This window comes from Argiope bruennichi, chromosome 6 (assembly GCF_947563725.1).
Source record: "Argiope bruennichi chromosome 6, qqArgBrue1.1, whole genome shotgun sequence".
Lineage (NCBI taxonomy): Eukaryota > Metazoa > Arthropoda > Arachnida > Araneae > Araneidae > Argiope > Argiope bruennichi.
The window spans coordinates 136,444,007-136,464,653 of record NC_079156.1 but is presented as its reverse complement, the minus strand read 5'-3'; the positions used below and the strand labels follow the sequence as shown (position 1 = coordinate 136,464,653).

The 20,647-nt window shown below is 25.8% G+C and overlaps 1 protein-coding gene across 4 annotated transcripts; it reads left to right on the top strand.

Moving 5' to 3' along the window:
* Positions 1 to 4,099: 4,099 nt before the first annotated feature.
* On the top strand, positions 4,100 to 18,547 carry LOC129971616 (G1/S-specific cyclin-E1-like). 4 transcript variants are annotated; one of them, XM_056085553.1, is made up of 10 exons: positions 4,100 to 4,167; positions 4,583 to 4,653; positions 4,744 to 4,816; positions 10,915 to 11,271; positions 12,632 to 12,778; positions 12,868 to 12,963; positions 13,571 to 13,708; positions 14,826 to 14,937; positions 15,987 to 16,144; positions 16,831 to 18,547. In XM_056085553.1, exons 2-10 carry the CDS (start codon positions 4,640 to 4,642, stop codon positions 16,951 to 16,953), a joined length of 1,218 nt encoding a protein of 405 aa, XP_055941528.1. In that variant the 5' UTR covers positions 4,100 to 4,167; positions 4,583 to 4,639; the 3' UTR covers positions 16,954 to 18,547. The 4 variants fall into 4 exon arrangements, with proteins under 4 accessions (XP_055941528.1, XP_055941530.1, XP_055941529.1 ...); XM_056085555.1 differs by lacking the exon at positions 4,100 to 4,167 and adding an exon at positions 4,250 to 4,306; XM_056085554.1 differs by lacking the exon at positions 4,100 to 4,167 and adding an exon at positions 4,361 to 4,453.
* The last annotated feature ends 2,100 nt before the right edge of the window (positions 18,548 to 20,647 follow it).

Sequence of the window (20,647 nt, the reverse complement as noted above, 5' to 3'; positions counted from 1 at the left end):
CCCTCCCACTGGCTACAAAGCTGACATTGTTATTAATGTGTGCAGGAGGAAATACCATCGTATCTATTTGCATTTAGAGAATAGTAGTAAACGGAATTGTCATTGAATTGAATCTTACCTCGACACATGCGATTTTCTGCGTAAAAAAGGGAGGAAAGAGAAAGTTTATTAAGTATATTGAGAAAATGAAATCATTTTTGAAATAGTACACTAACTAATACTACAATAAATGGTAAATGTCTGGATAGGGGAGGGTATTTTTCGAAATTCTCAGGAAAGCTTTAAAAATTAAAGTCAAATTAATTTCACTTATTATTATCGTATTGAAAAATTTATAATTTAGGTGGTTTTCTGAAGGAAAGGTGGATACACCTACCAAAAAAATTCTGAAATAAATTTTGGATACTATTTGAAGAAATTTTAGCTCTCGTTTTTGCGCATGGAATTCGATTAAAAGAAAGAATGAATGAAATCTAAAAATTATAAGGAAAAAAAAAAAAAGATTCTGACGCATACTGGATTACACATTTAAGAATAAGCATCGAACAGCTGGATTACAATTTTACAACGCATAGTAAATTTTCCAATGTCGATTTCTAACCGATTTCTCTACATTGGAAGGGAGGAGGGGGGGGGGACATAAAGGGAAGGACTTTAGAACAAGTTGAGGGAAACGTTTTCGAGGGCACACACTACGGCGTGGAAAGACTTCCCATTGTATTAAAAAGCGCAGCTGAGGACTTTTCAGGAATCACCTACCCCTCTGTGGTGCACCCCCTCCCTTCTTCCAGAAACGCGTGCCTTTACACGTACAACGTTCATCCTTCTTCAAATTGAAGAGTCACCCTTCGTATTTCACGTGCATTCAAACGACACGTGGCAAGCAGACGACCACCCATCCCCATAAAAAATGACCCCCTCACTTGATAAAATGCCTTATGGCAGCAACAAAAAATTGGTGTGTTGCAAGCACACTGACAATGTCCTTCCTTTACATTGTTCTATCAGCATGCTTTTGCATGAAAGGTTACCTTTTTAGAGTGGGGTTAGAATATATCCTTCCCAAATAGCTTCGGACGTGGAGATTTCAGAGCATTTAAAATGCATGTAAACTGGTAATGTTTAGCCTTTAACAGAGAGTAAATTTTGTTTATGTTTAGCCTTTAGGTATCATTTTTAAGAGGGATAATTTAGTTTTTTTTTTAATTGAAATTAAAATTTTTACACAAGTTAAAACTTTACTTAGATTAAAAGCCAATTTTTTCTTTTCTGAAAAAAAAATCAATATGAAAAAATTTTACAATTTGTTCTGAAACTAATAAAATAATGAAATATGATAGTCATGCATATTTGTTTATTAAAATGAAAGAATAATTTTTTTAAAGTAAGATTTGTAATAATACTGTGAAAAACAAAAGTAAGAGAAATTTAAATTATTCTGATGGTGTTCTAAATTCAACAAAAATTAAATATACAAAATTAAAGTTTTTGAAAAATAAACATAGATTTCTAATATCAGTAACCATTTGTACATTAAACAAATTGTAAGGAAATTTTATAGATTACAATGCTTTAAACTCAATTACACTTTCTTTCAGAATATTTATTTACCTTTAATAGTGCAAAAAAATTCCTACTTCAGTCTTTAATTTCAAATGTATTGACAGCAAACATTTCAGCTTTATAATAGTTTATGCTATTGAAAATGCATTAATACATATTAAATTGTAAAACAAATTTCTTTGAAATCATACCTCAGACAATGTTTTTCAAAATCAACAATGCATTGCTTGTTCGAAAATTGCTGAATTGATTATTTATTCTAAATTTCAAACATGTTTCATACATAACTTAAAAAGCTTTGGATTTCTTAAAAATATAGTTGTAGTGTTTCTTTATCTTTATTGGAATTCTGAAGTTTATAATAAAGTTAGAATATAAAAAGGGAGGCCTATAACATTTAATTGTTATAAATAGAAAAAAAAATTATATATATGAACATAACAATTTAAAAGTTTATTTTATTCAAATTTAAAAAGACATATTTGATAATGAAATATTTAAATAAAAATAGCAATATTATAAATATACTATAAATTACAATAATTGTACTAACAATTTTGAAATAATATTGTCAATTTGAAATTAATATTAAATGTTTAATAGTGGATAACAGTTGAAAATTTTAAATTTGAGCTATACGAAATTATAGCATAAAATTTATCTGAAATTCATTCTAATGAAGTAAAATCTATAGTATTTCGGTCCTTAAGTCAAAAGTGCATCTTCATTCCAAAGAATGTTACTGAAAATTCAAACTGTTGATTTACTGACACATTTCAGTTACAATTAATGACCTATATTTCAATAAAACTTCATATATAAGAGAAAGGTGTTAAAATTACAGTAAATTCCTTTTTTGAATTGAAATTACTTTAAATTCACAAAAATCTTTAAAATAAGTTATGATGAATAGTCAGACTATTTTAATATGAAAATTAACAAATATTAGCTTATATATGATACAGTACAAAATTATCCACTAAAAATGTTTCTAGAAAATAACTAAAAAGCAAATGACAAATACTATATATCTAAATAAATTTTATTAAAGAATATGAGAACATTCTCTACAAATATTTGAATTAAAAACAAAATTAATATGGTACACAAAACAAACATCATCAAATTTACTGTACATCCTTTCATGCTTTCATATTTATGGATTTAACATTTTGTTCAATCTTTTATTAAATTTTTTTTTTTAATATTCATAAATTGTCAATGATGCTGAATATAAGTTTTATGCTATATTTCATACAAAATTAATTTCCATAACATATAATGTAACTATATAGATTATTAAATGGAAAAGTAAATATATGAACTATTAAATGGAAAACTAAAACAGTGCTAACCTTAAAATCTTTTTATTGTTGAACAGAAATACATTGCTTTGTCATTATTTTAAGAAATTTTTAAATAAAAATTTACTTTTAATTCACTGCACAATATTTTTGTTTAAAATCTTATTTCTAATCTCATAAAATTTACTACATTGTATGAACAAAATAAATAAAAATATTTTCCTAGTTTTTAAATTATTTTCCCAATCCTCAGTTAAAATATGTATTGAAACTAAATGTAGATTTAAAAAAAAAAAAAAATTAATGTGTTAAATTTAAAATGAAAACTGTGTTCAGTTACTTAACTACAGAAAAGAAGACACTGAAATTATTGAAATACTAATAAAACTATAGGAATGATTTTTTTCCTCCTTAAATTACATGTAGCTTAAACATAAACCTGTATACTCAAGATTTCTTCACAGTAAAGTTTTTTTTTTTTTTTTTTGTCAAAGATTTTATTGAAACAAAGAAATTAATATAAAGTAGTGTGACACTGGTTTGTAATTCCTTTTTACATCTGTTTCTATTTTTTAAAAATTAAAAATATTATTTTCTTTCAATTAAAGTTGGAAATTAGTTACATAGTTTAAATTGTTATATTGTGTTAAATTAATTTCAAATGTTTAGACAATTTCTTTTTAATTATTTTAATGTGAAAGAGTGTTTTATTTCTGAGAGCAGACAAATTGAAATCATGTTTAGAAAATAGAATCGATAACAGTTACATCGGAAAGATGATATAACCTATTCTTATCGTTGGGATGTTTATTAAACGTTCAGTTAATAACGGTTACAAAAATCATCCCAAATCATTTTTTAATAATACAAATTAAAAATATTAAGATTGTTAAAAGATTTTTACTATTTAAAAGATTTTAGTTCCTGAAATAAATGAATTGCTCTTAATTAACCATAATAGTCATTTTAATTCAAAACGATATTTATTTATTTTGAGAATGAACTGAAAAGGCGCCTGACGTCATAAAATCTAGAGAAATTCTTTCCGCAGTAGAAAGTAATGCTATATTTAAATTTTTATCGCTCTCCAAATACGCCAAAAGTTTGACATCACTTTATAACAAGAGTAAGTTCTGGCGACATTGTAACTGTTTGGCAGTCAATAAACTTTGTTGACGTTGATAACCCTAAGAGAGAACACGTACTGCGCAGGCTCTAAGTTTATGCGCCTGGACGATTTGGCGCGTTGCCTGTTCCTCAGCTGGAAAACGACTTCAGCGGTTCGAACGACGAGATTCCGGTAAGTGCATCCATATTGCTTTTTCGATGTGTCATGTTTTCTAAAATAATTTAAAAATAGTTGTCATTTTATTTTGGCATCAAATTTTATCTGATCAATGCAGAATCGCTTGAAAATTGATTTAATACAAAAATTGTTAGTAAGTACTCTATAATATTTTAGAAAAACTGAGATAACATTACACGTTGTAGCACCTTAATGAGTTTGATCGGCAATATCAACACTTCTGAATTTTAAAATTTAAATTAAAAACATTTATTTTAAGTTGTGTAACACCTTTTTGACTGTAAATATTCGTACAAAAGAATATTGGACATATTTAAGTGCATTAATATTTTTAAATGTTTTTTTTTCAGTACATTCTCCTCGTAACTTAGTAGCATTGAATTAATATTTTGCTTCTTTTTTTCAATAGAAATTTATAACGAAATAAGCTGCTAGCCTTCGAAAAAAATTCAAATCATTATTAAGGATGTCCATCAAGAGGTATTAGAATTTTATTTAATTTTTATGATTTTTTCCCCTTTACCATTTAGCCATTGCTATAGTGTGTTTTATATTTAAATTATTTTGCAGCACAAAATACGAAAGATCTTGTCGGCAACCAGCTATTTTGTCTCGTAAACGAAAAGCAGACAAGGAAATAACAGTAAGTTTATTTAAAATAATTTTTTGTTATAAATTATCGTCACATCCTGTCTACATCAAGCATGCAATTGAGTATGGTGTTTACAGTGTAATTTGTTTATTTTTCTTGACTAATTTTACTATATTAACTGTTTTTCTGAAAAATTATCAATTATTTATAACATATTTTAAATATCTTATCAATGGAAAAGGGTACCTTATCGGAATTTGGTATCTGTTTGGGCGGCAAGTTGTTCCCGCCAATATGCCGCACACCGGTATTCCAATAGGACCCGGGCTACGTGTGAACATTCTTTTGGCGCGCTCTAAAATTCCTGAACTTAATTTTTTTTCAAATGTTTATTAAAATTTATATCGTTTTAGAAATATGATGGTTAGTGTGAAAATTTATTATTAAGTAAATAATAAATCTTATGAAATTCTTAAAAATTTTAAATAAAAAAAAAAATATTTTCAGATTTATTTAAAAAAAATCAATGCAAAATTTTAAATAAAGTTTATACATTTTTTTTTATCTCTTAAATATGCAATATTATATTAAAAGAGTAAATAAAATTTAAAAAATAATTTATGATATGCAAATTGCTTTCAAATTAATTTGTTCTTTTGATGTTAGTCCAAGTGTATAATTGCATGCTTTGTTTTATTTTCAAGTTCAGCTTTTAACATTTTGTAAAATACTTTTATCTTTTATAGTGTAGCAAAGATGAACTAAAATCTAATATGTATTTGGTAGTATTTTTGAAAATAATACCAAGGGTTAAGAGAGTAAATAGTCATTGAATAATTGTTATTAGGAAATAGCATTTTCAAAATCGACTAAAATATTTCTTGTTTCTTTTTCTATGATATATAATCCTTAATATATAATTGTTATAATAATTTAAAGTTTTATATAATACAACAAAGAAAATTATTTTAGCATAAAAGTAATTTCCTTCTCTTTCCCCTTTCCAAAATAAGTATATTTAATTGAAAAATAAAAGAAAAGATGCTTTATGCTTAGTTAAATTTTCAATTCTTAATAGCTTTCACTGCTTTTATTTAATCAAATATTTTTATCATTTTAAAATTTATGAATGATTTTAATAAGGGTTAAGAGATGGAAAACATTTAAAATTATTCAGTATTAAAAATAAGTTGTAAAATATTGTTCTCATTTAATTAGTTATAAAGTTATATTATTTAATCCAATTATTTATTTTACATGTATTTGGATAATTGATATTGTGGATTAGATGACATGACAAATTGTTCTGTATAACTTTCTAATTAGAAATTTCTTCATTTATGCAAGTTTAATTAATTTAATGTTTTTAAAATACTATCAAGTTGTTAGTTTTAATTTTTCTATAGTAATTAAAAGATTACCTTTCCTCTATTTGGTACTAGGGAATAAATTTTTTAAAATTTAATTTTTTAACATGTGTAAGAAAGTGTATATATTTGTCTTGAGAAATACTGTAAACAGCCCAAAGAAAGCTTCTAATTATATTTTTTGATGCTAACTTCTTAAGATATTAATTTGATAAACATTAATGGACTAAACTTTTAATTCCCATAGATAAACTGTTGAAGAATATAAAAATTCATCTTAAATGATTATGTGTCTTTATTAAATTACCTGAAAATTCTTTCATCTCTTAAATGTGTTTTGTTGCAACTGAAATTTATTCAAGAAATACAAAAAAATGAAATTGACCATTACTGATAAGTTTCAAAATGTTAGAATATTGAGAATCAAATGCCTTGGTGTATATTGAAAATGTGTATTTCATTGGAAAGAGAACTAAGTCGAACATTTCCAAAGTGCTAGTATTTAAGGGCTGAACATATGTACTTCATCTTCTTAATCTTGAAGTTGTCATTACATGTGTTTTGAGTTGAATTTGATTTTTAAAAAAAATGGTAAACTACAGAAACTTTTTCTAAATGGTAAACTACAGAAAGAAATCTGCAGGCAGAAGTATGAAAAATCTCTCCTCTATAAAATATGTATAGGGAGGAGTTGGAAGGAATGAGACAGCTGCAATTATGCCTATATAAAAGAGCAGAATATATTTCTTTCTCCATTAGAAAGAGCAGCTATAGCCTTTTACTTTATCCTTATTGTTACACCTTCTATAATATTATTTATGTTTAAAACAGAAAATATGATTTTTATGTCTTAAAAGTAAATACAAATTCTTATTTTTTCAGTCTTTTTATTTGTAAAATAAAAATATTATAAATGTATAATAAACTCAAAAATATGGCATTTATGAACTAATAATGAAATTAAGTTTAAATGTAGTATGCATTTTAAAAGAAAATTTTGCTGTTGGAGGAATGGAGCATGCTCAATTGCTTTTCAGTACATTTTCTAAATAAGCTAAGGATTAAATTTTTATTTTTTATTATTGTTTAATAAAATTAGTTAAGGTGTTGCAATGCAACATTAAATTGATGATTTTAAATTATATAAAAAAATATACAACAACAAAAGCTGGACTTCCTTTCATTAACTATAAAACAAAAGGTATAAAAGAAAATTCCACTCTTTTTCAAAAATTTACTTAAAAGCACCAGTGTCTTTAAGCATGTTTTATTATTTTTTATTTTTTTAATAATTGTATCGTATCTTAAGTAAAAGACAAAGTAGCACGATTCTGAAGAGAAACCAGATAAAGTATGAATACATACTATAAAATTTGGTTCATTTCACATTTTTTTAAAAAAATATTGTACCTAAAATCAAGTTTACCACTTAATTACAGTTAAGGAAATTTCTACTGTAAATATAATGAAGTAATAGGCAATTTAATAAATATTAGTTAATGAAAAAATGGAGCTAGTTATGAAAGTTATTTATTAAAACTTTTGTCACTCTAAATTAAAAAGAGTTATTTATTTTATCTTTTTTTAAATATAAAAATGCTATGAATATGGAAGGAAAAGCACCCAGAATTAGAAAAATTATATTAAATAATAACATATTGAAATCAGTGGAAATGATTGTAAAAGAAAATTAAAATTTTTAATATGTGGCAGCAGCAATAAAGATTTCAAAATCAGCTCTTGTTTGGCACATCCAAAATCATAATCATTGAATGAAATACATTATTTACTTTAAGTATTAAAATACATTATTTACTAATTTTCTCAAACCTTGTCCTATTCTTCCTTCATATAAGGGAGGTGTGGGACAAAAAGGTTGCAATTTTTAACTATGCTCTAATAGAAGACAGTTGTTTGTATTTTTTAAAATAACTCAAAAAACATTAATAGTGTTTTATGAACTGCTCTCTTGGTAAGTAAAGTAAAAAAAGAATATGAAGTCTGTTCTAATCCTCCTAACTCTTTCTCCTACAGAAAAATTTTCCATCATTTGTCCTGCAGTTTTATTGAAAACAGTCCTATAACTACATTCTATTATTTTTTATAATATGAAATTAGCTTTCCAGTGACTAGTCACTGGAATAATAGAGGAAAATCCTCTACTGTAGAGATATGGAAATATTTAATTTATATTGCTTTAGAAGAAAAATAGGTAGTTTTGAGTGAAAAATAATTTTTCAAATGCATTAATTTTTCTTTATAGTTAGTCTAATTTTTTTATGAAATGAATATTCTGACTTGTTAATTGAGCTTCTTTTCTTTCTTATTTATTTCTGAAATATATTTATAGCAGTTTTATCTTTTTTGAGATTAGCTCCTTAAAAATTTTATAATTTTGAGCTTCATTGTTTTATCTTATTAAATGGTTTTATTTAAATTAAAAAATAGGTTTTGTTTTTTTACCAGAAATAGTTAAGTTTTTAAAATGTATTTTAAAAATTTTAAATATATTTCAGTTGTTTATAAAAAAGTGAGAGAGGATTTAAGTCCATTAAGAGATATTTTCAGTGTCAACTAAAAAAAATGCTAAATAGCATGTAGTCGATGTTTTTTTAACTCTTTAATATGGCTATAAGAAAAAATTTTAATTGCATTGCAATCGCTTCCAAATTTTGATTATTTTTTTTTTAGTGCATTCATTTGTCAAGCTAAAAAATTATAAAATTTTAAATATTTATTACAATTATTCAAAACATTCAAACTAGATATTGAAAAGGTATTTCTCTGATATGTAATTACATTTTCAGGATGTTATTACATTTTAGTTTTATTTTAACTTTATTGATTATAAAAACATTCAAAGATTAAATTAAATTCTATAATTATATTAATTACTAATGCTTGTGCAATATTGGTTAAGGGAGAAATTAAAAAAAAATATTTCTATAGAACCAAAAAGAAAAAGTTGCTCGTATTTACGGCTTATGGTAGGATTAATAATATGAAGGCAAATTGTCAAACTGATTTAAGATTAATAAGTTAAAGGACTTGTTAAACATTCCGCAATAGATTTTTTAAAAAAATGATTGAGTTGTTATTTATATCATAGTTTGGAATCTAATAATAAATATTTTAATTTGGTTAAAAAAATTTTTTTTAATCCTTTAACATTATATTTATAATGATTAAAGAATATTATTTGTCACATACATTACTAAAATATGAAACGAATATTAATTTACTAAGTTTCATTTAAGAGTGATAATTTTACATTTAAAACATTTTTTAATGTAGTTAAATATGAGTCAGAACAGTTTTAAGTTATAAAAAATATTTGTATTACTTCATTAATTGTTTGTGTGTTATGTAATTTTTCTAAGGTATGCAATTCACTTTTAAATATATGATCTAAATAACATCATTTATGCATTTTGGTATGAACATTTCAAAGTTCATTTTGATTCTTTAAAGTAAAATTATTGTTTATATATTTAGATAGAATCTTTTACTCTTTAATCATATAATGCACAATACATTAAAATAATCTGTTTCGTAGATTTGTGCAGCAGATTACTGATAACATTTCATTATAAATTACTATCATTTTTAGAGTAAAGGAATAAATTCTGTTTATTTATGATTTAGATTGTTACATGAAATACATATTTGCTGCTTTTATATCTGGCAAATAATCTATAGCTATATCTTTTGAAAAGTATTTTCTGTGCATTAAATCTACTTCTATGGGACAAATATTCTTGTGTTTGAAGTGGCATGAAGGGTTAGAACTAGAGTACTAACTTGTTTTCCGTGCTATCTAATATCTCCTCTAAGTTATGGATCTGTTATTTGGGCAATCCTCATGACATTTTACTAGAACCAAAAGTGTGGATGGAATTATTAGAATGCAAAATTTAATTTAAGAGTAAATTTTGCTTATTGTATACTTCATAAATAATATTTTTTTAAAATAAGTTTTTACTTTTAAAATAAACTTATGAAATCATATACTATTGCTATTCTTGTAATATTGGAGTGTGTAGTTTCCCATTATTTTTAATTGAAGGTTCAAGAAATTTTTTTATTTTAATGAATACCTTAAAATAAATTCATATTTCTTAAAGATTATAAATTGCAATTTATACTTAATGATATTCACTGTTTGAATATTGAATTTAATTGGAATCTGGTGACACATAAAGTGAGGAAAGTTTTTGCTTGGTTTTTAAATAGCTGTAGGCCATCTAAAAGATATTGATAAACAATATATTGTTGGTTAGTAAGATTAGGCTATTTAAATATTTTCCAGAGAAAGATCTAAAATTATTAATTTGAGAAGGATGAAACCAATGTATGAAATAATAAATGGGTTTTTAATATATATTCTCTTTCTTCTAATGATTTAATGCAATTGAATGACTTGTCGTTATATGTATAATATCCTTTGTTATGTCCTCTGGCATATTCATGCATTTAATACAATTAAACATGTAACAAAGTAGAAAGTGAATATCATCTAATTTAATAAAAGAAACTTCATTTCTGCTGACTATTGCTTATTCAAACCTATAAATTTAAATGTAGAATTCATGCGAGTTTTAAATTTATGGATTTAAGTGCAGTCTTGCACATTTATGGACATTTTTTCAATTTAAATCTTTATTTTTAGCATTTGCACTCTAATTTCTGCTTATTAACATATCTTGAATTGATGTTTTTTTCTTGTAATGTTGGTTACATATATTTTGTTTTCGGTTAATAAAATGTGAATTTTTTGTACAGATTTGTCCTTCTCCTGAATATTCATCATCATCTTCAATTGGAATGACTCCAAGCAGCAGTGACGATGCTCCATCCTCAGATATAGATATTTCTGGTGATGAAAACAAAAGTCCTGAACAGAAGTTCTTTTCCTCTTCCTTAAACAGCTTCCGAGGAGTTGCTCAAATGATTGGCTCATCCTCATTTTCATCTAAGAGGATTTCTCCTTTGCCTGAATTAGACTGGGCTGAGCAGAAAGATCTCTGGCATTCGATGGTTGTGAAAGACATGGTTTATTGCAGAGATCCTAAAATGTTATATAGGCACCCAGATCTTGCACCTTTAATGCGAGCAATCTTGTTTGATTGGTTGATGGAGGTAAATACATTTCTAAATTAACTAAAACGTAAATACTTATTTTTTATTCTTCTAAGTTGAAAAAAAATCACTTGGGTATCTTTTAAGATGGAGATTTTATTGGAAAATGCAACAGTTCTTATCCCTTTTGAAGTCGTTGATGTCCCTTATTTTACCATTTATACGTTTACATTTACGTTAAACCTTTTATACGCTTACGTTTGATTTTAGCTTCTTGTTTGGTGCTGCATGGTCAGTTTCCTTTCTCTTACACTAAAAAACATCAAGTTATTCAAATGTATAATATAAAATATGAGTTTCTCAAATTTCAAATCCATGAGAGTGTCATAGTGAATTTCTAATATAGCCCTTGAGGAAAAGTTTAATGTTAACAAATTTGTTTTGGAAGTAATTTGGCGAGTCATTTTATCAAACATTACAAAATATAGGTCCCTCCGTTTTGTTATTAAAAAAAATTATATTTTATTTCCTATAATTTTGCCTGGAGCCATTGTTTATTCTTTAGTGCAGAAGTTCTCTATGCTTTTTTGTGCATGCTTCAAAATTCGGAGAGTAAAAGCCAATGGAAGTAATCTCAAGGCCACAAATGTCTTGTGCAGCATTGGCAAACAATAGTTACTGAATGCTGGTCTTTCCCGGAAATCTAACATTTTTACTCAATCTATTATGCAAATATATATTTTGAACAGCTATTTGCCAATTGATTAAAATCAAAATTTCACACAGAACTACAGTTATAGTGACAAAATCACATACCAAATTTCATTTATATAAATTATTGCATTTACATGCATGCAAAAGAACAAGCTGACGGATTCATTTAGCACAAAATGTTTTGAAGTGTCGTGTTCATAAACAGACATGATGCCAAAAATGTGCTTTTTTCAAATTCAAGGAAATCTGGACTATAGAGATTTATTAAAATTTCAAGTTTGAATTTTTTGGTAATTTCAGTGTTTTGTATATGAGAAAGTAAAAAGAGAGGAAGAGATGTACGCATTTTATTTAGCATTACACTAAACTTTGTTGTTTGTAAAAGTTGCATATAATTGCAAAATTAAACTAGCCATTTAAACAATAAATGCAGAGGTTTTGAATTAAAATAAAGTGACAGTTTTAAAATGATAAACAAAGAAAAAAACTGAAAAAATGCATCTAATGAATAAAAGTTAAAAACTTCTGAAATGTGCTCGTTTTATTCTTTGCTCATCACCTCTATATAAGATAAAATCATCTGTGACAGTCTTGGTATTTTATCACAAACAGTGCTGAATGTGTGTCTCTATCTATATTTGGAGAAGCACGAGTTGTTCTTATGATTTTTTATATTTACGTATTTACAATACATGCATATTTCTAGGTCTGCGAAGTTTATAAGATGCATAGAGAAACATTTTACCTGGCTGTTGATTATGTGGATCGATTTTTGACTTCAAAACCTGATTTACCTCGAAATTGTCTACAACTACTGGGGGCAACAGCTCTTTTTGTTGCATCAAAAATGGAAGTTAGTACATTTTTTCCAACTAAATTTTTTTATCAATAGTTTTCAATGTTTTATGGGTTATTAAAAAGAATTTTATGTTTTGTTTTTAGGAAATTTATCCACCAAAGTTGGAATCTTTTGCATTTGTTACTGATGGTGCCTGCACAGAGGAACAAATTTTGCAACAGGAGTTGGTCTTGATTATGGTAATTCACCTTCAGCATTTATTTGCACCATATTACATAAATCTGTATTTTTAAAATGTCCTAAGCTGTAAATAATAATTATATAATTTGTAATTATCTTGCAAATTTTTATTTAACTTAATTAACTTTAACTTGACTTTTATATTTTAAAGATAGAATTTTGATTTTTCATTCACTTCCTATTCTTTTAGAGCTTTAAAACTTAGTACACATGCATTCATGATGCCATTATACTGTTTCAGTTTAATTTTAAAAAAGACAAATCAAAAAAGAATTTGTACTTATTTCACTAACAGGAATAAGATTTCAAAAACATTTTATAAAATTTGATTAAATCAGCTTTTTTTTTTTTTTTTTTTTTTTTTAACTAGTACAATAATGCTTATATATTTTTTGTAATTACTTAATGCATCTATCTTTCTTTTAAATCTTGCTTGGACTTAGTAAAAGGTAAATATCTTCTCAAACATTAGTTGTACATAGTGATTAGTTTGTAATTTTTTTGTGAAATTATCCTTTTCTCTTATATTGGTCATTTTATACTTATTAAATAATAGGCGACTTCCCTTGTTGGTTGTATTATATATATATATGTATTTCTAACTAGACTTTGAATTGGAACCTTACTCCAATAACTGTCACATGTTGGTTGAGCATATTTTTGCAACTTGCTCATATTGAAGAAGGTGAGAACCTGATTGGACCTGCAAAATGCCCTAGAAATTTGTTTGTGGAAATTACAAAGGTAAGTGTTATTTATCTAGGTCTACTAAATGCTTCAAATACTGATTTCTATAATTTGGCAATTTTGGTTTAAAAATGTTACCATGTGATAAAAGTTTATGTTCAAAGTAGTTCCAATATGATATCTAATTTATTTTATATTGAAATTTATATATATTTTCTAATTCGTTATTATCTACCATTTAATTATTTTTTACCATTTTAACATAAGTTTTTGGGAAAGTGGAATTAGAAATTGCATTTATTTAAAAGTTTGTTTATGGTGTATTTAAAAAAAAAAAAAAAAAAAAAAAAATTCTTATAAGCTGAAATTTAGTTTATTGGCATCCTCTCCATTCTTTATTCATATATTCAAGCCTACAATCAATTAATCCACTATTATTATTGAATTATTATATCTAATTGAGAATAGAAAAATTTATCTAGCTTTATATTACTGTAATTTACATTATAATTATTTTTTTACATTTCTATTATTAATTTTTATTTCTTATTCTGTCATCATTTAAGATGGAACATAAAGTTTTCTGCATTTATTTCTTTTTTATATAGTTGCTGTATTTTTGCTTCATTTTGTAAATTAGAATGTGGCTATAAGCAGTGTCAGATTTGCATATAAACTTGGCAATCTTGCTGTGCCCTTTCCCCCAAAAAAATTGTCCAAATGATCAAGTGTCATATGTGCTAAATATTATATTAAAATTGTAAGAATATTGCAGAAGGCATGCAGTGTTCAATACATGTTGTGTCAAAAGCAGTTCCGTTATGTTAAGCCATAAATATTCACTAGTGCTTTTTATTAATATTATAACATGCTTAATATGTTGTTGATTTTAAATAAGTAATTGGAGCAAGCAGTGCTCATAAATATTTGCTACTAATGTCTCTTAAAATAATATGTTTATTAAATTATATACCTTGTAATAACAATGTTATTTCCAAAGTACAGTTTTCCCACTTGGAATATTTTTTTAAAACATACCTGATTTACTGAATTGTTTGCAAAATTTGAAAATAACTAATTCTCACTTTTTATGTTTGGTACTGGTATAAACTAAGCAATGAAAGTCACTGCAGGATTTTAGATCATTCATAACTTTTCATTGTCTCTTTTTCAGGTTTTGGATTTATGTATTTTAGACATAGAAAGCCTGAGATTCCCATACAGTGTAATAGCTGCTTCTGCTATTGCTCATTTTATCTCGAAAGATACCGCTATGCATGTATCAGGTAAATATTGACTTTTTTTATCACTTCAATTAAGTTTATTTTTTGAATTTCCTTATTTCATTATAATCTATTATTTATCTATCAACTAGTCAGTAATTAATTCACAGTTCTTAAAATTAATGAAGAACATTGTTAATGTTGCCTTATTTGTCATTAACTAAAAACTTCATGTTAGTCATTGAGCTAAATAACATGAAGTATTATAATGCGTACATCTATTTTATAATTTTTTTTATAATAAAAAATAGAATATAAAAGGTAGAATAATTTTTTTTATATAGAAATAGAATTATTAATTTTTTTATTTTTCCACTTAGTATTTATTAGTAACCTTTATATATACATATGTATAATTGAGGCAGTGTTGATGTTCCAATAATTTAAAAATTATACCTTTGTTTAAAACTTTTTTTAGAATTTTTTCTTTTAAATTGTGTTTTACTTATCAATTTAAATTTGATTTCATATATAATGACTTTCTATGAAGTTTCAGAATTTTTTTTTTTGGGGGGGGGGACCTTGACATACCCTAGAAATTTTTTTAATTTTAACAAAATTATTTATTATGTATTGCATATTGTTGGATTACTTTGAAATAATCTTTTTTTATATATTTGTAAGACATTTGCTAAGTTTGTTGAACGTGTTGAATCAATTCATTTTTATTTTTAGTTATTAATTTTAATCAACATCATTTTAACCACATTAATAATCGTAGTATCTATTTTAGTATTTAATACTAATGTAAAAAAAGCAAGCGTTTATATTCAAACAAGTCTGAATTATTTCAATATGATAGGAAATATTTTAATGTTAAAAATATTTAAAAAAAAGGTTTTCAATTCTGATGGAATTAATTGGAACTTTTTTTTATTGATGACAAATGAATTTTTTTGTTTCTTTTAAATTGCCTCTTCTGAATAATAGTGATTACTTTTCAGTTTTTTATTTGTTATTAAATCTGTGTTAGCAGTTAATCTTTTTTGTTGTGTAAACAGTGTATGTTATTATTATGTTCAGTTAATTATAACTTTTGGTGTTTTTTATAGGGCTTTCATGGACAGAACTTTTACCCTGTGTTACTTGGATGAGACCTTTTGTGGAAGTGGCCCATGAAAATGGCCCTGTCTTTGTTAAGCACTTTGAAGATGTTCCATCTGAAGACTGTCATAACATTCAAACACATTCTGCATGCTTGAGTCTGTTGGTAAGCATCTGCATATTTGTTCTTCTGTTCTTTTCCTTTGTTATTTGCTGTATCTAGAGAAATGATTCTAACTTAGGTATCTAATTCCTAATGAAATATTTGGAACAATAATTAAAAACTTCAAAATAGTTCACATATGTCTTTAGGATAGAAAATCTGTGTAGTGAAACTAGACTTTCCAGTAAACTAAATTAGGATCTTTTATAAGTCCACTAAAGATGTGTTGTGCACATAGGCCTTTTGCATCTTAAATTTGTGCAACTCAAATGCCTTATTACTGGTGGAAGTATTGAGGATGGATTGTGGTAAACATTTATTTATAATTAAAAATTCTCAATACAAATATAACACTCCTGTAGCTTCAAAGAAACAGGATGTTAGTATACTAATTCAATTCAGGGAGATGGAAAAGAAAAATTTATCATGGTTAATTTATTTGTAATGCATTAGAACTTGTATAATTTGTGTGTCTTTGTTTATTCATTTTTACTTTAAATTTTCTGTGGTTTCTTAAATTTCCTATTAAAATATTGTCAGTATTTTAAATTTATTTTGATCAAAATTGATAACTCTTAAAAAAAATTGTTTCTGAAATATACCACATTGCCCTCATTGAACCTATTAACATTTTTAAAATGCATTTTTACTTTACATTAGTCTTTATGTTAAAAATTTTATTTCAATAGGAACGTGTTCAAGAAAAACAGAGGATGGTAGTGAATGAAACCAGTCCAAGTACTGTTCTGAGAGAGCTCACTCCTCCCCAGAGTCATAAGAAGAAGAGACATTCTGTGCTGGGGCATGATTAGACTGAATATGCAATTATCACAAAGGGTTTTACATCTTTTGATTCTCTCTTTCTAGTCTTGTTGTACCTTATATTTGGGAAAGTGCAACTTTGAGAAATGTCTCTTTGAATGGTGTATTATATTTCTCATGTATTTTGGTATAAACTTTTTCCTTTAAAAAAAATCAAACCTGTGATGTACTGTACAGGTGTGTATGTAAAACTCTTTGTGTTTGAGGAAGAATTTTTGTAAATTTCACTGCTTGTTTTTGCATTAGAATGACATAATTGAAAACAATTTTTTCAATCAAAATATAAAATGCCAAAGAGGAAAGAAAGAAAAAGAGCAGTTTTGCAGTCATTTTAATCCTAACAAAATAACATTTTCACAAAAATATGCCAAACTTTTCGTATTTTTGTAATCTTTTTTACGTACTTACTTTCTTTGGCCACCTAGTGTGTTCTGAATTGCCCAATGCTGTTCTGCAGTGTTTGTTTTGAATTCGTTTTCATCAACGAATCAATCCTGCATAAAATGAAACTGCAAGATGTTTTAGAACCATATCATTTTTTAATTGCATGTCTGTATCATGTTTTTAAATGCAAATAAATCTTGCTTTCACCAATATTTTTCTTAAATTCCCATTGATTTCAATTCATAGTTTTTTTGTAGCTCAAAATCATTAAGGTTGTTGTTAAGAGTTTTAGTTCCCTGATAATTTCTGTTGTCATCATCATTTATCTTTTCACTGTGTAAGATTTTTGTTTGAATTGATTTTTAGCTAATGAAATCAATTTCTTAAAATTTGGAGAAAAAAATGAGGAACATTGTTATTTTGTTTTTTATTATATGGACTTGCAAGTCAGTTACTGCATGAGATCTGAAATGCAATATTAATAGATAATTTAAGAAGAAAAAAAATCTTGCTTCTATTCCTTCTCGGGTATTATTTATTCTTTTAATTTATCTTTAATTTATTTTCTTACAAAAATAGTGTGTGTTGTAAAGTTAAATAAGTGTACTGTGCTCAAGAATGTTTAGTTCTATTTATTTTGAGATTGCCCAAATATTGCTCTTCATTGTTATACCTGTACGTTTAGAGCAGAAATTATAATGCAAGATTATATAGTAGTACAATATTTGTTTTTTATCAGCTGTGTGTAATAATTGATTTATTTCAAACTAAAATATAATGTATATCTTAAAATTCAATCAATCCTTAAATTTTTATTATGGTCTTGAAATTTAGACTGCTATTTTTTGTACTTTGTTTATAGAATTGGTAATAAATTTTAGTAATCTTCATTCCATTAGATTAAAAAGATAATCTTTCCATTAAAATTTTGGAAAACTAAGACCGAATGTATCATTCATTACATTATTCGCAAATTAATGTGCCAATATCATAAAGGGGATTTTTTATACTCATTCTCATTTTTTTACCAGTTTTATACTTTTATATTTGATTATGGGTATTCATATATCAGCATTTAATACTTATTAAATGTTTTTTCTGTGTCTGTAAATATGTTTTGTATATAATGTTTTCTGTGAATGCAAGAGTGAACGTTTTGGAGATGTTAAAAACAGACTGTTTTTATAATTAAAGAAAATGCGCTTATTTAATTTTTGTAAAATATGTGCTGATAAGTTTTAGATTTTATGTATATTATCATCTTTCAATAAAGACTTTTGTCAAATGTTTCTTGCAAATTCTTTTGTATAGTATTAAATTGATTTTTGGAAATTCCTCATGTAAAATCAAGACTCATTAGTACCATGGCTGCTTTCATATGATCTGCAGACATGTCACACTTCCACATTTTTGAAATTACATTTTATTGTTGTTGAGATAAATTCATTTTCTTTTTATGAAATACTTCTATGATATTTTTAATATCACATCAAACACTTTTTTATAAATTTATTTTTAGTATTCAGTTAATTGTACTAATTTTACTTTTCAGTTTATTAAGCTCAGTTTTTTGTGAACACAGCCTGTGTCATGTCTGAATGTGATGCTTTAAATATTTATGATAAATAATTAGTACATAATTATTAATTTTTAATGAACTGTGCTAAGAGTTTTGAAATAGAACAATAAAAGTTCATTTAAATTTAGTTCAAATTAAGAAAGAAAGGATAAGGTTACATTGCAAGATAACTTTTGAACTGATAATGTCAGTAAATATTTATTCATAATATTTCACAGTTTTAATTTAAAAAAGGGGGGATTGATTTTTAAAAGCTTTTAATTCTGTTGTATGACATTTCCAGTTTAAAAACCATTTTGAATTTGGCAATTCATTAAATAATGCAATTTCCATCTAACAATTTCTTTTTTTATGTGAGATTTTATTACCTCTTATTTACTGAAAAATAGATGATATAACAATAAAGTCTGAGCAAATAGACAGCCTTTAAAAAAATAATTCCAAAGATACAAATGATGGACATATTTAATAACAATAATATTTGATTTTGAACTAATCTGTAAAGAAAACACTAAAATGTGTGGTACAAAATTCTTTCTTATTACCTACCAGCCGGTTCGCCAATCTTAATGCCCATTAAAATTTTAATAATTAAAAAATTTATGGAACTTCATGCTTTTTCATTAAAATTTTTTCAAATTTTAATAGTCATACAATTTACTCAATATTATAAAGGCCTTCAGCCATAACATAATATGTATCTCTCTAATTTTCTGTTAGCTCCCGTAGAATTTATGCTTTAAATTAAGATGGAAATGATTGAACTGCAATAAACATAATATTTTTTTTTACTGAAACGAAGCATTTTTTTAAAAATATGAGTACTGAAAACAGAGTCGCTGAGTATTTAAACCTTATGGGCAGTAAAGAATATTTTTCTTAATTTATATAATATCTCAAGAAGTTTTCAACAAAATTTTCTCATATTCATCATGAACAGATCGATTAATTAACAATGTTAAGTTTTAAATGCATCAAACACTAAAAAAATAAACAGAATTGTTTGAAATAATCAGACGAAAATATATTAAGCCTTCAAAACCAAATCCATATCCGTTGAAAATAGATGTCAACAATCAGAACACAATGCACATGCGTGAATTTTCAACGCCAATTATGGTAACGCAAATGCCTGAATTTTTCTACGCCAGTTGAGGTAACGCTATGCAGATTAGAAATTTTTAATTTCCTTTATTCTGTTTTATTTTAATTCAAAAGTACTTCGGAATGAATCTGAAAGATCGATTCATTAACAATGTTTCATTTTAAATGCATCAAAAATTAAGAAAATAAACAGAATCATTTGCAATAATCTGCCGAAAATTTCTTAAGCCTATCCTCCTTAACGTGGAAAAAAAAGAAACTGAAGCCTTATTCATTTGGCAGTGGGGAAAATGAAAAGGTTTTTTTTGGCGGGAAAGTTACTTTTTAATTAATAATTAAAATTCAAAAAAAGGAACCCCAGGTGCACATTCCAGACCTCCAAGGTATGCATGTGCCAAATTTGGTAGCTGTAGGTCGAACGGTCTGGCCTGTAGAGCGCCAACACGCACACACATTGAGCTTTATATAAGTATAGATAGATAGATTATTGAATGACAACAGTCGAATGTAAACAAATCATATGAACATTTCAAACTGCTTCATTGAAAATTTTTACAGCTGCATTTATGTTATAATTCGTGAATTAATCAAGCTGCAAAATAATGATTGGAAATGCT